The 15,126-nt window shown below is 38.9% G+C and overlaps 1 protein-coding gene across 10 annotated transcripts in view; it reads right to left on the reverse strand.

Annotated features, from left to right (window-relative positions):
- Positions 1-15,126, reverse strand: part of RNF17 (ring finger protein 17) — a 131,319-nt gene that overhangs the window by 47,089 nt on the left and 69,104 nt on the right. For 9 of the 10 annotated variants that reach the window (XM_082435065.1, XM_082435064.1, XM_082435063.1 and 6 more), the window contains 5 exons: positions 14,710-14,866; positions 11,966-12,086; positions 3,692-3,919; positions 2,889-3,039; positions 2,630-2,748 (listed from right to left, as the gene is read on the reverse strand). In XM_082435065.1, coding sequence (XP_082291191.1) covers positions 2,630-2,748; positions 2,889-3,039; positions 3,692-3,919; positions 11,966-12,086; positions 14,710-14,866 — 776 coding nt within the window. The remainder of the gene's footprint in view (positions 1-2,629; positions 2,749-2,888; positions 3,040-3,691; positions 3,920-11,965; positions 12,087-14,709; positions 14,867-15,126) is intronic. The other variant, XM_082435062.1, reaches the window with a different exon arrangement.

Here is a 15,126-nt window from a genome sequence, read left to right on the forward strand (position 1 = left end):
CTTACTATTTTTACTGATTTGTCTGCATAAAATATTAATGTTGTTCTAACGTTAAATCGATATTGTTAGTAACCTCTTCTCTTTTCCCCAACTTCTTATTTGAAGTACTTACTCCTAGTTAATACCAATGTGACAACAGGAAGTTGATTCAACTTCTCACATATACTCTTTTCTCCCGCCATTCTTTGAAATTGCGGCTGATCTACTTTGCATTCTATACTGTTTCCCTAATAACGATCATTTAATTTTGGTTCTTTTGGTAAAGTAAATGTAATGCTCACCACAGTCCTTATGTCAAAATCTCTCTTGTTGGTTACCTAAAACTTGTTCTCTCACAGGGACCGTTCCTGCAAACAATATTCCCTGAGTGATGAAATCAGTATTCGGTGGTCTTTATATCAATACCTGAAAGTCAGTTGGCTGGATATAAAACCCACAGCTTGCCATTTTCTTTTGAGTATTTTTAGAATGTTACTCTCTTACCTTCTGGCATAAACTGTTGGTGATGACAATGTTATTTTATTTCTCTCGTGAATCAATGATTTTACTAGATAATCTCTCAGTGTTGGCATTCCTGAACCAATTTTCCAAGATAGGCAGTGTGCCTTTTCAATGTATTTTTTTAAAATAGTCTTTTATTTTAGGGACACTTTTTTAAATTGGGTTTTTAGTATTTGTTTTGATCTATTTCTTTTAGTCTTGTTCTTTGACATTCCTATTACATGAATATTAGGTCTCTACTTTATGTATCTTTTGTTTTCTTTTAAATCCTTTGATTTTTAATTTTTTAATTAAAAAGATCTGCCCTCCTTTTGATCTTGTATTTCTTTTTTTAAACATTTATTTATTTATTTAAGTTAATTTATTTACTTATTTATTTTTGGCCGCGTTGGGTCTTCGTTGCTGTGCACAGGCTTTCTCTAGTTGCAGTGAGCGGGGGCTACTCTGTTGCGGTGCGCGGGCTTCTCATTGCGGTGGCTTCTCTTGTTGCGGAGCACAGGCTCTAGGCATGCGGGCTTTAGTAGTTGTGGCACGTGGACGCAGTAGTCGCGGTTTGCGGGCTCTAGAATGCAGGCTCAGTAGTTGTGGCGCACAGGCTTAGTTGCTCTGCAGCATGTGGGATCTTCCCGGACCAGGGATCGAACCCGTGTCCCCTGTATTGGCAGGTGGATTCTTAACCACTGTGCCACCAGGGAAGTCCCTTGTATTTCTCTTTAAGACATTTTCTATTACTTATTTGCTTTGTGTTTTTTCTAGTTTAGTCTACATTCTGATATGATTTTCTTTTCCTTCCTGAGTGCTATCATCTCTTTTCAAATCTTCCTTTTTCTGTAATCAATCTTATTTCTGAGTTTTTCTAATTCTATTTTATGTTGTTCTTCATAGTGTCTATCATTTTCTAAATTTTTTAGTTTACTTTGAAATATCACTGTTTTGTAAGCCTGTCTTTTTCATGGATTCCACTGCCTCTAGGGATATTATTTGGCTCCTAATTCTCTTTTCCCATAATAATTTGGAAGGAGTTCGACTGTAATCCTTTCTTTCACTAATGTTTTAAGCGAAGTAAAATTTCCTGTACTTCAGGAGAAGGGGGGGATCACAAATGCTTTCCGAGCTTCATGGCTCTGGAACTCTGACTTGTGTCATTCTCCCAAAGTGACAGACAACATGGCTTCATACCTTGCTCTCTACTTTTATCTGCATCTCTTCTTTCCTTTGCCCCACTGTCTGCCTTGCTCAAATCAGGCTCTCTTCCCAGCAGATTCTCCTCTGTCTGGGGGTCCTGGAAGAGAGCTTGTATGGCTAAGAAGGCTTCAGTACCACGAAACACCGGCCTGTCACAGAGCTCTCGCGTTCAGCTACAAACAGCACCCTGCATCTCAGTTTTGGTTGCTGTTCTCAAGTTGGCCCGTGTGCTCCAGAGAAATGCTGTTGCCAATTCCTATTTTCAGACCTGTGAGGAGCCCAGGCAGCTCTCCTTCTCCATCCTCCCCCACAAGTGTGACACCACAGGGTCTGGTTTGTGGAGCACCCCACCTGCTTGTGCTGCCTACTTTCGTCGTAGATGTTGACCATGCAGTCTGCAGATTTGCATCCATGGTTACGTGTTTATGGTAGGATTCTAGCAGACTCTACAATTATGCCTTGCCATTTCCCAGAATCCTAGTTCACTCTTTCTGGTAATTTACACATTTTTAGCTTTCCATGCAATTCTAAGCTTATGAAATACATTTTATTTCTACCTGCTTGTGTGCCTCAAGGTTTTTTTGTTTTAACAGTTTGAATCCTTTCTAGATGTCACCAAAGTTTATGTGTTTCATATTTTTATCTTTCCTGTTTTTTTGTTTTTTAATTTTTTGGCCGCACCATGCGGCATGTGGGATCTTAGTTCCTTGACCAGGTATTGAACCCACGCCCCCTGCAGTGGAGGTGCAGAGTCTAAACCACTGGACCGCCAGGGAAGTTGCTCTTTCTTGCTTCTTAAAACCTTAAAATTAACTAGATAAATCAACTAGATCTTATGAAAATTTCAGAATATGTCAGAAAAATCAAAACTGATAAGAATCCACCCAAAAAGAAACATAAAGTCATATTCAATAATGAGAAAATTTACTCAGCTAAAAACTACCTTATATCAACAAGAGAGCATTCCAAAGATAATCTTCTCATTGTCTTTAGGTTTTCTTCAAGTTCTCTTAAACAGTTAATATTCACTACTAGTTCAACACCCACGTCATACAGCAAGACCTAAGAAAACAATAACTTTAAGTCTATGGAAAGACAGTGCTTAAAAAATTTTTTTTTGCAAACTGAAAAGCATAATAAAAATTGGATGAACATACAAAATGCATTCACTTTCATGATTATATTTTTAACGCTGCATTTACCTCTACCAATGTGTCTGTAACCATTCTGATGATCTGGCCCCTTTGCCACTGATTTTCATTTGGGATCTTAACAGCACAGTGCATATCATTCTTCCATTTAACAGGTTCCCATTTTGAGTTTTCATAAGCAGCGACCATCTTTTCCCCTAAACTATGTAAAGAAAAAAAATTTTAACTCTCGAAACCTTTTCTTGTAACGTACAATTCCCTGGCTCCCTGTCTTCTACTGTCCTCCCTCCCTCATTCTATTCCAAACAAACCGGCTACCTTGTTCTTCCTTGGACACCCAACCACATTTCCACTGCAGGGTCTGGAACTAGTTCTCCCCTCTGCCTGACGTGAGCTTCTCCCAGGCATCTTCGTGGCTCCCTCCCTCCCTGCCTTCAGGGTCCATTTCAAGAGTCACTGACTCTGTGAGGTCCTCCTCCCCCACTGCTTGATTTTTCTCGTCTTCATCATCATCTGCTGCACTGAATACTTTGTTCACTGTCACTCCCTCTACTAGAATTTAAGCTCCATGACAGCACAAGCTTGTCCATGTTTTTACCACTGTATCCCCAACACCTATAATACTGTCAAATAATAGGCACTCAGTAAGCATTTGTGGAATTTATAAACCCTAACACAGTGAAAATAACCAGTAAAAATACTATTTGTATACTTTTAACTGGTTTTTTAGTGAATATTTAGCTGAAATAATTTTATACTTTCAAAATTCTGCATTTATGACTTCTAGATCTTTGACACGAAATATAGAAAAAAGAATAAAGCTACATGCACAATGTTGTCTTTGAATGTTATACCTATGAAGTAAGTTTTCTGTTAATAACCACTGAACATAAATCTTCTCAGGAGACACTACACTGCAGATGTACACAGGCAGTTCCTTATAATAAAGTGACTGCAGATCCTCATTAGATAGAGATTTTGCAAATACAGGATTTAAGTTGTTTACTTCATTTGAAATAATTTCTTCTGGAGAAGGATCCCATACTTCAGTATGCTTTTTGGAATTATCTTTGAGGGTATATCTGAAAAATAACAAAACCCATTAGCAAAAAGAGTAGTTTGCAAAATATTTATGTTTGTATTTGCTTAGATCTAGAGATGAATAATTTTTAGATATGATTCACTGCTTTGCAGTTTTGATACTAACAGAAATTTTAGTCTTTTTTCAAAAAAGAGTTCTTAATGATTAATAAAGGACAAAGAGGAAAAAAAAATGTAAAAGCCAAACTTTCTATTTTAAAAACAGTTTAAAATACCAAGTGTGCTCACAATTACACAATTTCCCACTGATATTTTGTACTCACAAAGGAACAGAATTATTCAGTGTTTTTTTTTTTTTTGGTAACTTGAATATTTCTCCTTGACTAAAAAGTATCAATCCGTTTGAGAACATAAGTGGAAAACAACTGCTATTTTAAAATATCTTAATAAGCAAAATTAATGAAGTGTTTAGAATGTTTAATGAATCAGATTAGTTCAGATTCTAATCACAAATAATTAATGTCAAAATTCTTTAAAGGAAAAAACTTAAGTTCTTTCACAATAAGCTTGAGATTTTGCTAACCAAGGAGACTAACAGTTTTTCCTTCCAAATCTAATGGACAGTTTTCAGTCCTTACTCAACATCAACTCTGAGCCTAAACTAGCTCTTTCCTCCTTGAAATGTTCTCTTTCTTTGGTTCCTGGTTTTTCTTTAGTTTCAGGTTCCCGATCTATTTTTTTTTTTTTTTAACTTCTCTCTCCTGTAAGTGATAATGCTCAGACTTGCATCTTCACCTAGGAAGACTGGGATGATTGATGAAAGTGATGGACTCATTTATTATGTATATGTTAACTCGCCATCTGAATCACCTAACCTGGTCTCTCTTCTTCCAGAAGACAGTACCTTCCAGACCCAGGTACTCATTTCTTTCATTCAACTAATATTTCCTGGGTACATACTGTGAGCCGAGAATGCTAGATCCCAGAGATATGGCAGTGGACAAAATAAGCAGGGTTCTGGTCCTCCTGGAGATTATGCTATTGTGATACTGAGAGATCACATAATTACACACAGAAAAAAATTATACAGAACAAGGGCATAGGCCAGCGAAATCTAACCCAGTCTGTGAGTTGGAGAAGGTTTCTCTTGATTAAATGACATTTCAATTGAGATTTTAAAAGGACAAGCAGAAGTTAGTGAGGCATTCCAGAAACCAAAAGAAAACACGTAGCTTTGACATAGTAAAGCAGTAGGACACGGCATGAACCTTAAGGTAGACAGGGGCCAGAATATTTGGGAAGCATCATGTTTTATTTTATAAAGGATGGTGTGCGTACATGCTATAGTTGAGCCCAACAGACTAGACTGTGGGACTTCACAGCTCTTTTCCTCTTAGGCCTCAGGCGCTCAGGGCACGCACTGACCCAGGGAAGCTCATGTGCTACTCTGAGGACAGGCAGTAGATTCTATGAAGACAGTGGGACTGGCTGCAGTCCTCAGGAATCGGCAGTCCGGGTGTGGAAGGGCAAGGAGACCGGCTGGGCTGCCAGAGCAGCAGAGGTGGTTTATGAAAACTGGTACCTTGGGAGGGGCAAAGCAATGTGCTTCTATAAAATTTTCAAAAGTAAATATTGTAACTGCAATTAGTTAAGATCACGGGCTCTTTCCACTCCCACTTTTCCTCTGTCCTATTTTTTCTCATCTTGGGTGTTGGCCAAAGCATTCTGGGTTGGCTAAGGGGAAGCTGAGCTGGAGACACATTTAGTTTGGATTTAGTGGGATACAGTTTTGTGGCTCACGACACGTCCTGTGGAGTTACTCTATTGCTAGCCATCTTGGTGCAGCAGTGGGTTCCAGAAATGCTCCCATAACCTTAGTGTCACACATGAAAACAAGGTTCAATACAAAGCTAATGCACCACTATGTGTAATGAGTAACTGAGCCACTGTACACTTGTTTTTCTGGCATAACAGTGCTTCTCTTTCATTCTTAAACATGTCCCAGTTTGGATGAGAAATAGGGTTACCCTGTTAATAAACAAATTAAATCATAAATCAATACATTAATAAATGTCAAATCAAATTGTATTAAAGATTCATTATAATAAAACTTGAAGTGTCTTGAATATTATGTATATATATAATATATGTATAATCCATGAAACAAATAATAGATTCTCCTAAAATTAACTCTGATTTTTAGAAATTTACATGACATTACCAATAATTGAGCTATGGCTCTAAAAAAAAAAACTTAAAAAAAAATTACCAATAAACAAATTTCAATCAGCCACACTAGAGAAAAAACTGGATTACTTTTCTGTTCTCTCCATAGGGATATCACAAAATCTGACATTTCATGTGGTAATCAGTATACAGCTAAAAAAGAAAGTATTTTACAGATGAGTCTGAATTTTCTAACATTTGTGGTATTTGTCAACTTTTGAAAATCTGTAATTCGTTGATTTCTTTTGCCAGTCTACATGAATACTACTTTTGTTTTTTTAATTCTATAGTTACAATTTTGTATTCTTTTTCTTAAAATGGGGTCTCCCAAATGGTACAAATTTCAGGCTGACCCAGGAGACCTGGATTTGCCCTTGCTGAGTACAAGCCTGAGCACTAAGGGTGAGTGAACATGCCTGCCGCTCCCCTCACCCACCTTCCTTAGCCACTGCAATGCCTGCTCCTCCCTCTCATCACGTGACCCCTGCGGTCCCACGGCCGAGGGCGTGACCCACGGCTCCCGACCACTGCACAATGCTTTTGCTGCTTGGAGATTCTCCCTCTGCTTTAATAGCCACAGGACCTCACACAATACACCCAGAGCGGGTGTTGCCTTCACTCTCCCCGCAAACCTGTGCTCTGTTCTCAGGGAACAGTGTCACCAGTCACTGGTGGTCAGGCCAGTGATCCTGAGTCAACCTCAACTCCCTCCTCTTCCTCACCTACAATGAGCAGCAGGGTCTTGTGATGCTCACCTCCTTTATGTTTCATCATCTAGCCATTTTCCATCTCCAGGTGTTTTTTGAAAACTTGCCATCAGAGACAGCTTTCTAAAATGCAAATCTCTCAGTCCTCTGTTTAAAATCCTTCAGTAGCTCCCCTTTCTTCAAGGGATAACGTGCAAACACATTCAAGCGTTTGAAAAGGACTGTAATCTACTTCTCAGTGACTGAGGTTCCTCAATTATACAGTCTCTGCGTTTCTCCCGCCATACCAGCCACTACTACCTTTTTTCCTGTCCGTTAGCTGTGTGACTGAACTAACAATACATAAACACACCTATTTTTCCTGAATGCAGGCCTTCACTCCTGGCTGTAGTAAAGAATTCAGCTTAAGTGAGAGCTCCACTGGTGAGCCCTCCAGGATTCCCACAGCACTGTAATTACCCTTTGCACAGCCCTTATGGCGCTGAAAGGTCAGACTGACCATCTCCTTTCCTACTACAAATCAACCTTACTCACCACTGAGTACAGATAACAAGTCAGTCTGTAAATATTTCTCGCTTATATAACTGAACAATAAGAAGGACTATTAGCTAATGGGCTATTTTTTTTAAAAAAACAAGTTTATTGAGGTGTATCTTAGATGTCAAAAAGTTCACCCATTTCAAGTGTATGACAGTAACTTTACCAAATGGTATAACCATCAGCATCAATCAGTTTTAGAACATTTTCACACATACACCCCCATAAGACACCCCACGTCCATTTACCCTTAATCCTTGTGCCCACTTCTAGCCCCAGGCAACCCCTGATCTACTTTCTGTATCTATTAGTTTGCCTTTTCTGGACATATCATACAATTAGTAATCTCGTGTTTCTGGCTTCTTTTACCTAGATTAAAATTTCTGAGGTTTAGGGACTTCCCTGGTGGTCCAGTGGTTAAGATTCTGTGCTCCCAATTCCCGGGGGCTGGGTTTGATCCCTAGTCAGGGAACTAGATGCCACATGCCGCAACGAAGATCCCACGTGCTGCAACTAAGACCCAGCACAGCCAAATAAATAAAGAAATATTTAAAAAGAAATTTCCGAGGTTTATCCATGAAGTAGACGTGTCAGTTTGTTTCTTTTTATGGCCGAACAATATCCCACTGCAGGAATATACTGTGTTTTGTCTATTCACCAGTCACTGGATATTTACATTGTTTCCAATTTTTGGCTAGAATATGAATAGTGCTGCTACGAACAACTGCTTGCAAGTTTGTGTATGGACATATGTTTTCATTTCTCCTGGGTAGATACCTAGGAGAGGAATTACTAGGTTTTATGGTACTTTTATGTTTAAATTTTGAGACATCCACAAGCCATTTTCCAAAGAGCTACACACCATTCTACGCCCCCCAGTAATGAGGGTTACTCCACGTCCTCACCAGCATCTGTAATTGCCTCTCTTATATGTAACAGCTGTTCTAGTGGGGGAGAAATGGTACCTCATTATGGCTTTAATCTGCATTTCCCTGATGATTAATGACATTGAGCATCTTTCATGTACCGATTAGCCAATTGTGTATCTTCTCTGGTAAATGTCTGTTCATATATTTTACCCATTTTCTTTGGTTGGACTGTCTTCTTATTGAGTTTTAAGAGTTCTAGGAATTCCAAATACAAGTCCTTTATAGGATACGTTCTGCAAGTATTTTCTCCCAGTCTGTTTGTCTTTCACTTACTTAATAGTGTCTTTTGAAATGTACATGTTTTAAATACGATGAGGACAAACTTATCATTTCTTTTCTTTTATGGACTGTGCTTTTGGTGTCTTATATCTTTGCTCAATCCACTGTACTGAAGATTTCCTCCTTTTTTCTTCTGGAAGTTGACTTTTAGCTCTTAATTTTAAGAGTATAATCCATTTGAGCTAGCCTTTTTGTATAGTGTGAGGTAAGAATTATGCAAATGCAAATTGAAACAAATATGAGACACCACTACACATCTACTAAGCCACCAGAATCTGGAACACCGACAGCACCAAATGCTGGCAAGGATGTGGAGCAACAGGAACCCTCACTCACTGCTGGTGGGAACGCAAACTGGAACAGCCACTGTGGAAGACAGTTTGGCGGTTTCTTATAAAACTAAACATACTCTTATCATAGGATCCAGCAACTGTGCTACTTGGTATTTACCCAAAGGAGTTGAAAACTTATGTCCACACAAAAACCTGCACGCAACGTCTATAGCAGCTTTATTAATAATTGCCAAAACTTAGAAGCAACCAAGATGTCCTTCGGTAGGTGAATGGATAAATAAACTGTGGTGCAACTAGACAATGGAATATTATTCAGTGCTAAAAAGCAACGAGCTGTCAAGCCAGAAAAAGACACAGAGGAACCCTAAGTGCATATTACTAAGTGAAAGAAGCCAATCTGAGAAGGCTACAGACTGTATGATTCCAATGTGGAAAAGAAAAAACTACGGAGACAGTAAAAAGATCAGTGCTTGCCAGAAGCTAGAGAGGAGGGAAAGATGAATAGGCTCTCACAGAGTTCTAGGACAGTGAAAATACTCTGCATGATACTACAATGGTAGATTCAAGTCATTACATATGTTAAAACCCACAGAACATACACTGATATAAACCATGGACTTTGATGATTCTGACACGTCAGTACAGCCTCACTGAGAGCAGCGCACACAACCCCTTGGTGGCTGATGACGGTGGGGAGGCTGTGCCCGCACGGGGCAGGAAGCGCACGGGGACTCTGTGCCCTCCGCTCCACATTCTGAACCCAACGCTGCTCCAGAAAACAAAGCCTATCTAACAGAATAAAGAGGGTGACAGACCTGAATATGAAACAAAAAACTATAAAACTTCAGAAGAATACACAGGAGAAAACCTTTATGACCTGGGGTTAGGCAAAGATTTCTTACCTAAACACAAGTGCCTGAATTTATAAAAGAAAAAAAATTGTCAAACTGAACTTCAAAACCAGAACTTTTTTTTTTTTTAAATAAATTTATTTATTTATTTATTTTTGGCTGTGTTGGGTCTCCATTGCTGCGTGTGCGCTTTCTCTAGTTGCGGCGAGCGGGGGCTACTCTTAGTTGCGGTGCGCAGGCTTCTCATTGTGGTGGCTTCTCTTGTTGCGGAACACGGGCTCTAGGCACGCGGGCTCAGTAGTTGTGGCTCGCGGGCTCTAGAGCACAGGCTCAGTAGTTGTGGCGCACGGCCTTTGTTGCTCCGGAGCATGTGGGATCTTCCCGGACTAGGGATCGAACCCGTGTCCCCTGCATTGGCAGGCAGATCCTTAACCACTGCGCCACCAGGGAAGTCCCCCTTCTGCTCTTTGAAAGACACTTTAGGAAGTCAGATTGGAAGAAAATATTTGCAAAACATATGGCTAATGAAAGACTTGTATCTAGAATGTATAAACAACTTTCATATTTCAATAACAATAAGCAACGTTTTAAAAGAGCAAAACATCTGAAAAGATACTTCACCAAAGAACGGATACAGACAGCAAATAAGCACTTGTTAAGATCCTTAATGTCATTAAGGAAATTAAAATGAAAACCACTATGAAATACCACAATACTCCTATCAGAAGGGCTAATATAAACACAAAATGATAAATTCAAGTGCTGGCAAGAATGGAGAATAGGACTCTCATACACAAACATCTGGCAGGTTCTCATAAAGTTAGAAATAAACTTACCTTACAAGCAGCAATTTCCCTAGGTATTTACTCAAGAGAAAAGAAAACATACATATGTCTACACAAACACCTGTATGCAAATTCTATTCATAAAATCTCCCCAAACTGGAAATAGCCCAAATGTCCATCAATTGGTGAATATATAATATTGTGGTGCATCCATACAATGAAATGAGCAGAGCAATAAAAACTACTGATATAGGCAACAACATGATTGAATCTCAAAAGCATTGTGCTAAATGGAAAAGCCAGACACAAAAAGGCAAAATATTATATGACTCCATTTATATGAAGTTGTGGAAGAGTCAGAATTATGGAGACAGAGATTAGATCAGTAGCTGCCAAGGAGCGGGTGTGGCGGAAGGAGACTGACTACGTAAAGGCACAAGAGGGAACTCTGAGGGGTGAGGAAATAGTCTGCATCTTGACTGTGATGATGGTTGCATGACTATATGTATTTATCAAAACTCGTAACTGTACCTAAAAAGGGTGAATTTCTTATTGTATATGTTACATATCTCAATAACCCTACTTAAAAAAAAAGAAAACTCAGTCCAATACATTGAAATGTTTCCCCTCCTTTCTTTCCCTCCCTCGCTTAGGACCTACAGTGGAAGAAGGGCAGGCCCTCTCTTCTGCTACTAGCTCCATTCCTCCCTTGTTAGGGTGGAGGCGGGGGGAGAGCCAGACCACATGCTGAGCATGTCACTGCAGGCCTCTGCTGGGTGTCATGTCACTGCTTCTCTGGCTTACCCTGGCAGGCATCACGTGTGGGTGTTATCAAATATTGGCTTTTTCTTAATGGCTGTGAGAGGGAGTTCTTCAGAAGACCCCTCAGGGGCCAACCTCACTGCACAAGTCACTATTGTGGAAGAACTGCTGTGTCTTGACTTCAAACCCTCCCACCCTCCCTAGCACCACTCTGCTCTTCTGATTCTGGGGTCGCCTCAACCACTGGCCTGGCCTATTAGCACAATGGCTCAAGCCTGGGTCTCTTTGAAAGTATCTACTTGAACCCAGGAAAAATTCACATTTCTCCAGATGAGAACATGGGCTTCTCTACTACTATGCTCACGCTCTACCCTGCTGTTTCTCTTCCTGATCCTCTTCACAAAAGGTTCAGGAGGCCACCTAAGCAGACATCCCACCTAGAATAAGATGCCAGTCTCCTTTTCTTAGAAGCATCCTCCATCTCCAGGAGCCATTCTTGTTGTTGTAGAATCCCTTATAGATGAAGGAAAAAGCCACCCTATTCCCACTAGGCTAAAGACTCCAATTATTTTTCCTTCTCTTTTTACTGACCCATTAACAGGGAAAAGCTCCCAAGTCTCCAGCCTAAGAAGATAATCAATGGGGAATGATATGCCAGTTTCCCTTCTTGTGAAGTGTTACATATGAACTAAAAATAAAAGTTTACAGGTCCACTTACCCTACTTCATAAGATGCTAGGCCCTCTTTGACTAGCTGGTCATTAATACTGGTAGGAGTCATTCCAGGAGCACCAAGAAAATCGAAAAGCTCAACTAAGAGCACATTGTCTTCCAGAATTTCTGTAAAACCATTAAGACTAGTTTGGGGAAAGAAATAAATATGTCCCAAAATATACTAAAAAGCAATTTTTAAAAACCTGAGAACTTAATTTCCTTCATTTTGCATCCATGAGGTTTCCTGCTCAATAATGTCAGTCTCTCTCTGGGGTAAAAGTAGCATTATTCACACATAAAAGAACTGCCAATGTTAATAAAATTTTCATTTTAGGTTACTGTGCACTGTTCCACAATGAACCAAAAGCAGCTTAAAGCTTTTAGATTCAGAAAAAACATAGTGACATACATTTATTGAAGCAGCATTCTGTTGTGTTTTTAAACTGTTTTATTGGATTCTGCCAAGTTCCAGAGGACAAAAGAAATGAATGAAAGTTAATTCAGGACAGTGCTTATTTGCGAAGTTTTACAGCTTTTATAAGAATGGCACCAAAAAACAACAACAAAAAAAACAGCACAAAGTTTAAAACAACAAAAACTCAACCCAGAGCATTAAGTGGAATTTTTCCCCGTCCTTCTGTTTTTAGGACAAACCACTAGGTCTATTTCTTAATCTAAACTGGGAGTTAGCTGAGGGTGAAGTTACACCTCGTGTGCCTATTTACTTATTTATAGTACATAGCATAGAGGGCCTGCTCAATATGCATTTGAATAAATGACAGAGGAATTTCTTTAGGAAACACACAGTTCTATGCACTGAGATCGGTTTATGCCTATACTTCTATACAACAGTAGCTGGCAGGTGCTAAGAGAATGATGATTCCAAATAAAAAGATAAGTCATTACCAGCAGTAACATCCTGTATTACCCAGTTATAAGAATACATGTTAGAAAGCTTTTTTTCAAGAGCTTAAAAATGATTCCTGACTACTTTTTTAATGGACCAGATAAATTATCTAGAAACAAAAAGCTAAGCAACTCTGAGCCTCAGTAAACTCTAATCTCCTCACTTTCCATCTCTTGTGTTCCCTTTAGTGCTTTGATTTCATACTGCCCGTGCACAAGTTCTTTATTCCACAGGGCCAGCTTCCCATGGTGCTGTACCTTCACCATCTTCCCTGCTCTGCTCCTAATTAAAATTTAAATGTCTCTTGCTTTGTAAGGTAAAAATGTATACTAATCTCATCACTGTGCAGGTTAATGGGGAAAGATGTTTTAGGTCGGTGGGGCCTTCTGGCATTCCTTAAATCAAATTTTCTAGGTTAAGATACACTACAACTTGTGTTTAGATATTACTGGTATAACAAGTAATTGAGAATGAAAAAGGGGGAGTCAAGAGAGAAACCCAGGAGTCAAGTCTTCATGGGTTAACCTCGGGAGGAGACGTTAAAGGGAGAGCTAAAAACCAACAGAATAAAATACCAAAAGGAAAGCTGAGAAGCAGAATTAAAGCATGTTGAAGTCAGCTCAAAATCAGTGGAGATTACTCAAGACTAAGAGGCCCTTAATTTACTGTTTATATCAGAGAATCCAGACATAAAAATTCTATAGACTAAGGGTACAATTTCTATCATCATATTCCTCTTCAACAGAACTACTACGTCAGAACAATGTCTTATGTTAAAGTGAATAAATTAACACAAATATGCAATCATTTCTAGGTTATGTGGCCTTGAGCAATGATCTTTAAGCTTCAATTCCCTCGTAAAACAGGCTAATAATCTCATGATATTTTGGGTTTACTAGATCGGAGTATGATGAACATGAAAGAAATGGACACAGTAAACAGTACCTTTGGAAGTCCCTTAAGTCAACCCTCAGTAGCCATGCTCGTGTGTATCCTGCACTAGTACTTGTTAAGACCAACACAGCCCACGTTGGTCACAGCTTTGGAAAAGATCAAAATCCCAGATAATAACAGCTTTCAAATCCCCTATCCAAATCCCTGGGGGCCAGACATGTTTCAGAATTCTTCAAAATGAGAAAAGCTATATAGAACATACATTGCTTATTTTGTAATACCCACAGTGATTCTGAGGCAGCAGCTCAGAAGCGAACATGACTATCCTGAAGTGGAATATATCTCACTGTAAAGGAGATCAATACAACATATAGCATTGTGTCTTCATGTAAATTCAGATCAGATTTTGCCATTAAACTTGCTGGGTTACCAAACTGTGGGCTAGCGCTCAGCCTGTGTATCCCAGACCCAAACTGTTCCAAAAAAGAAGCAACTTTTTTTTCAAAATATGCCGAGAGCCTATACTTAAATTCCCTCAAGTAGAATGAAACAAAAACAAAAAAAACTATTTACCAGTTATGTCCCATCTCCCCTCACTTTCCTGCAAATTATACCTTAGCATCCATCACTCCAAGATGAGGGACAGAGACCCAGGACAAAAACAAAGAGAAACAAGAGAAGCTAACTCCTGGCTTTAGGCCTTTCAAAAGGCCACGCTGAGGGTGACTTGATCTTCAATGGAAATTTTTGCCTCATGTGCTGATTTTAGGCTCTAGATCCTGCAGAAGATATTATTCCATTGTCCCCAGTTCTCAATAAATGTTCTCTCTCACTACTCATACTGATGACACACTGAATTTATTATAAGATCTGACAAATGTTATATCATGTTAGTCTTATTTAAAATTATGATCATATAGCCAACAAATAAAAATGGAAATAGCTTACTAATGACTGAACATGTCATAAACTTATCTTGAGTCTTTTCTTGAAATTTTTCTTTAGCTTTTTTTGACCACTGCAGTGTCCCTTTACATGGTTCAACATAGGCCAGCTTACATTTAATTGCCTGTGTCAAACAAAATTGCACCATTAAGAAAGTAAACTTAATTTACAGTTATTTTAGAATTAAAATAAAGTGTTAAATGTGTACAAAACTAAACTTTGAATTTAATACATATTTGAATTTTAATACATATTTGAATTTGAATTTAATACATATTTAGAAAACAAATAAATGTCCAAAGATGTCTCTAACAGTACTTTTATAAATGCAAACTGTTGGAATCAACGGAGTATGGGATTAAGAAGTACAAACTATTATGTATAAAATAAGCTACAAGGATATATTATACAGCACAGGGA

This window comes from Balaenoptera physalus, assembly GCF_965194825.1.
Source record: "Balaenoptera physalus genome assembly, chromosome: 18".
Taxonomy (NCBI): domain Eukaryota; kingdom Metazoa; phylum Chordata; class Mammalia; order Artiodactyla; family Balaenopteridae; genus Balaenoptera; species Balaenoptera physalus.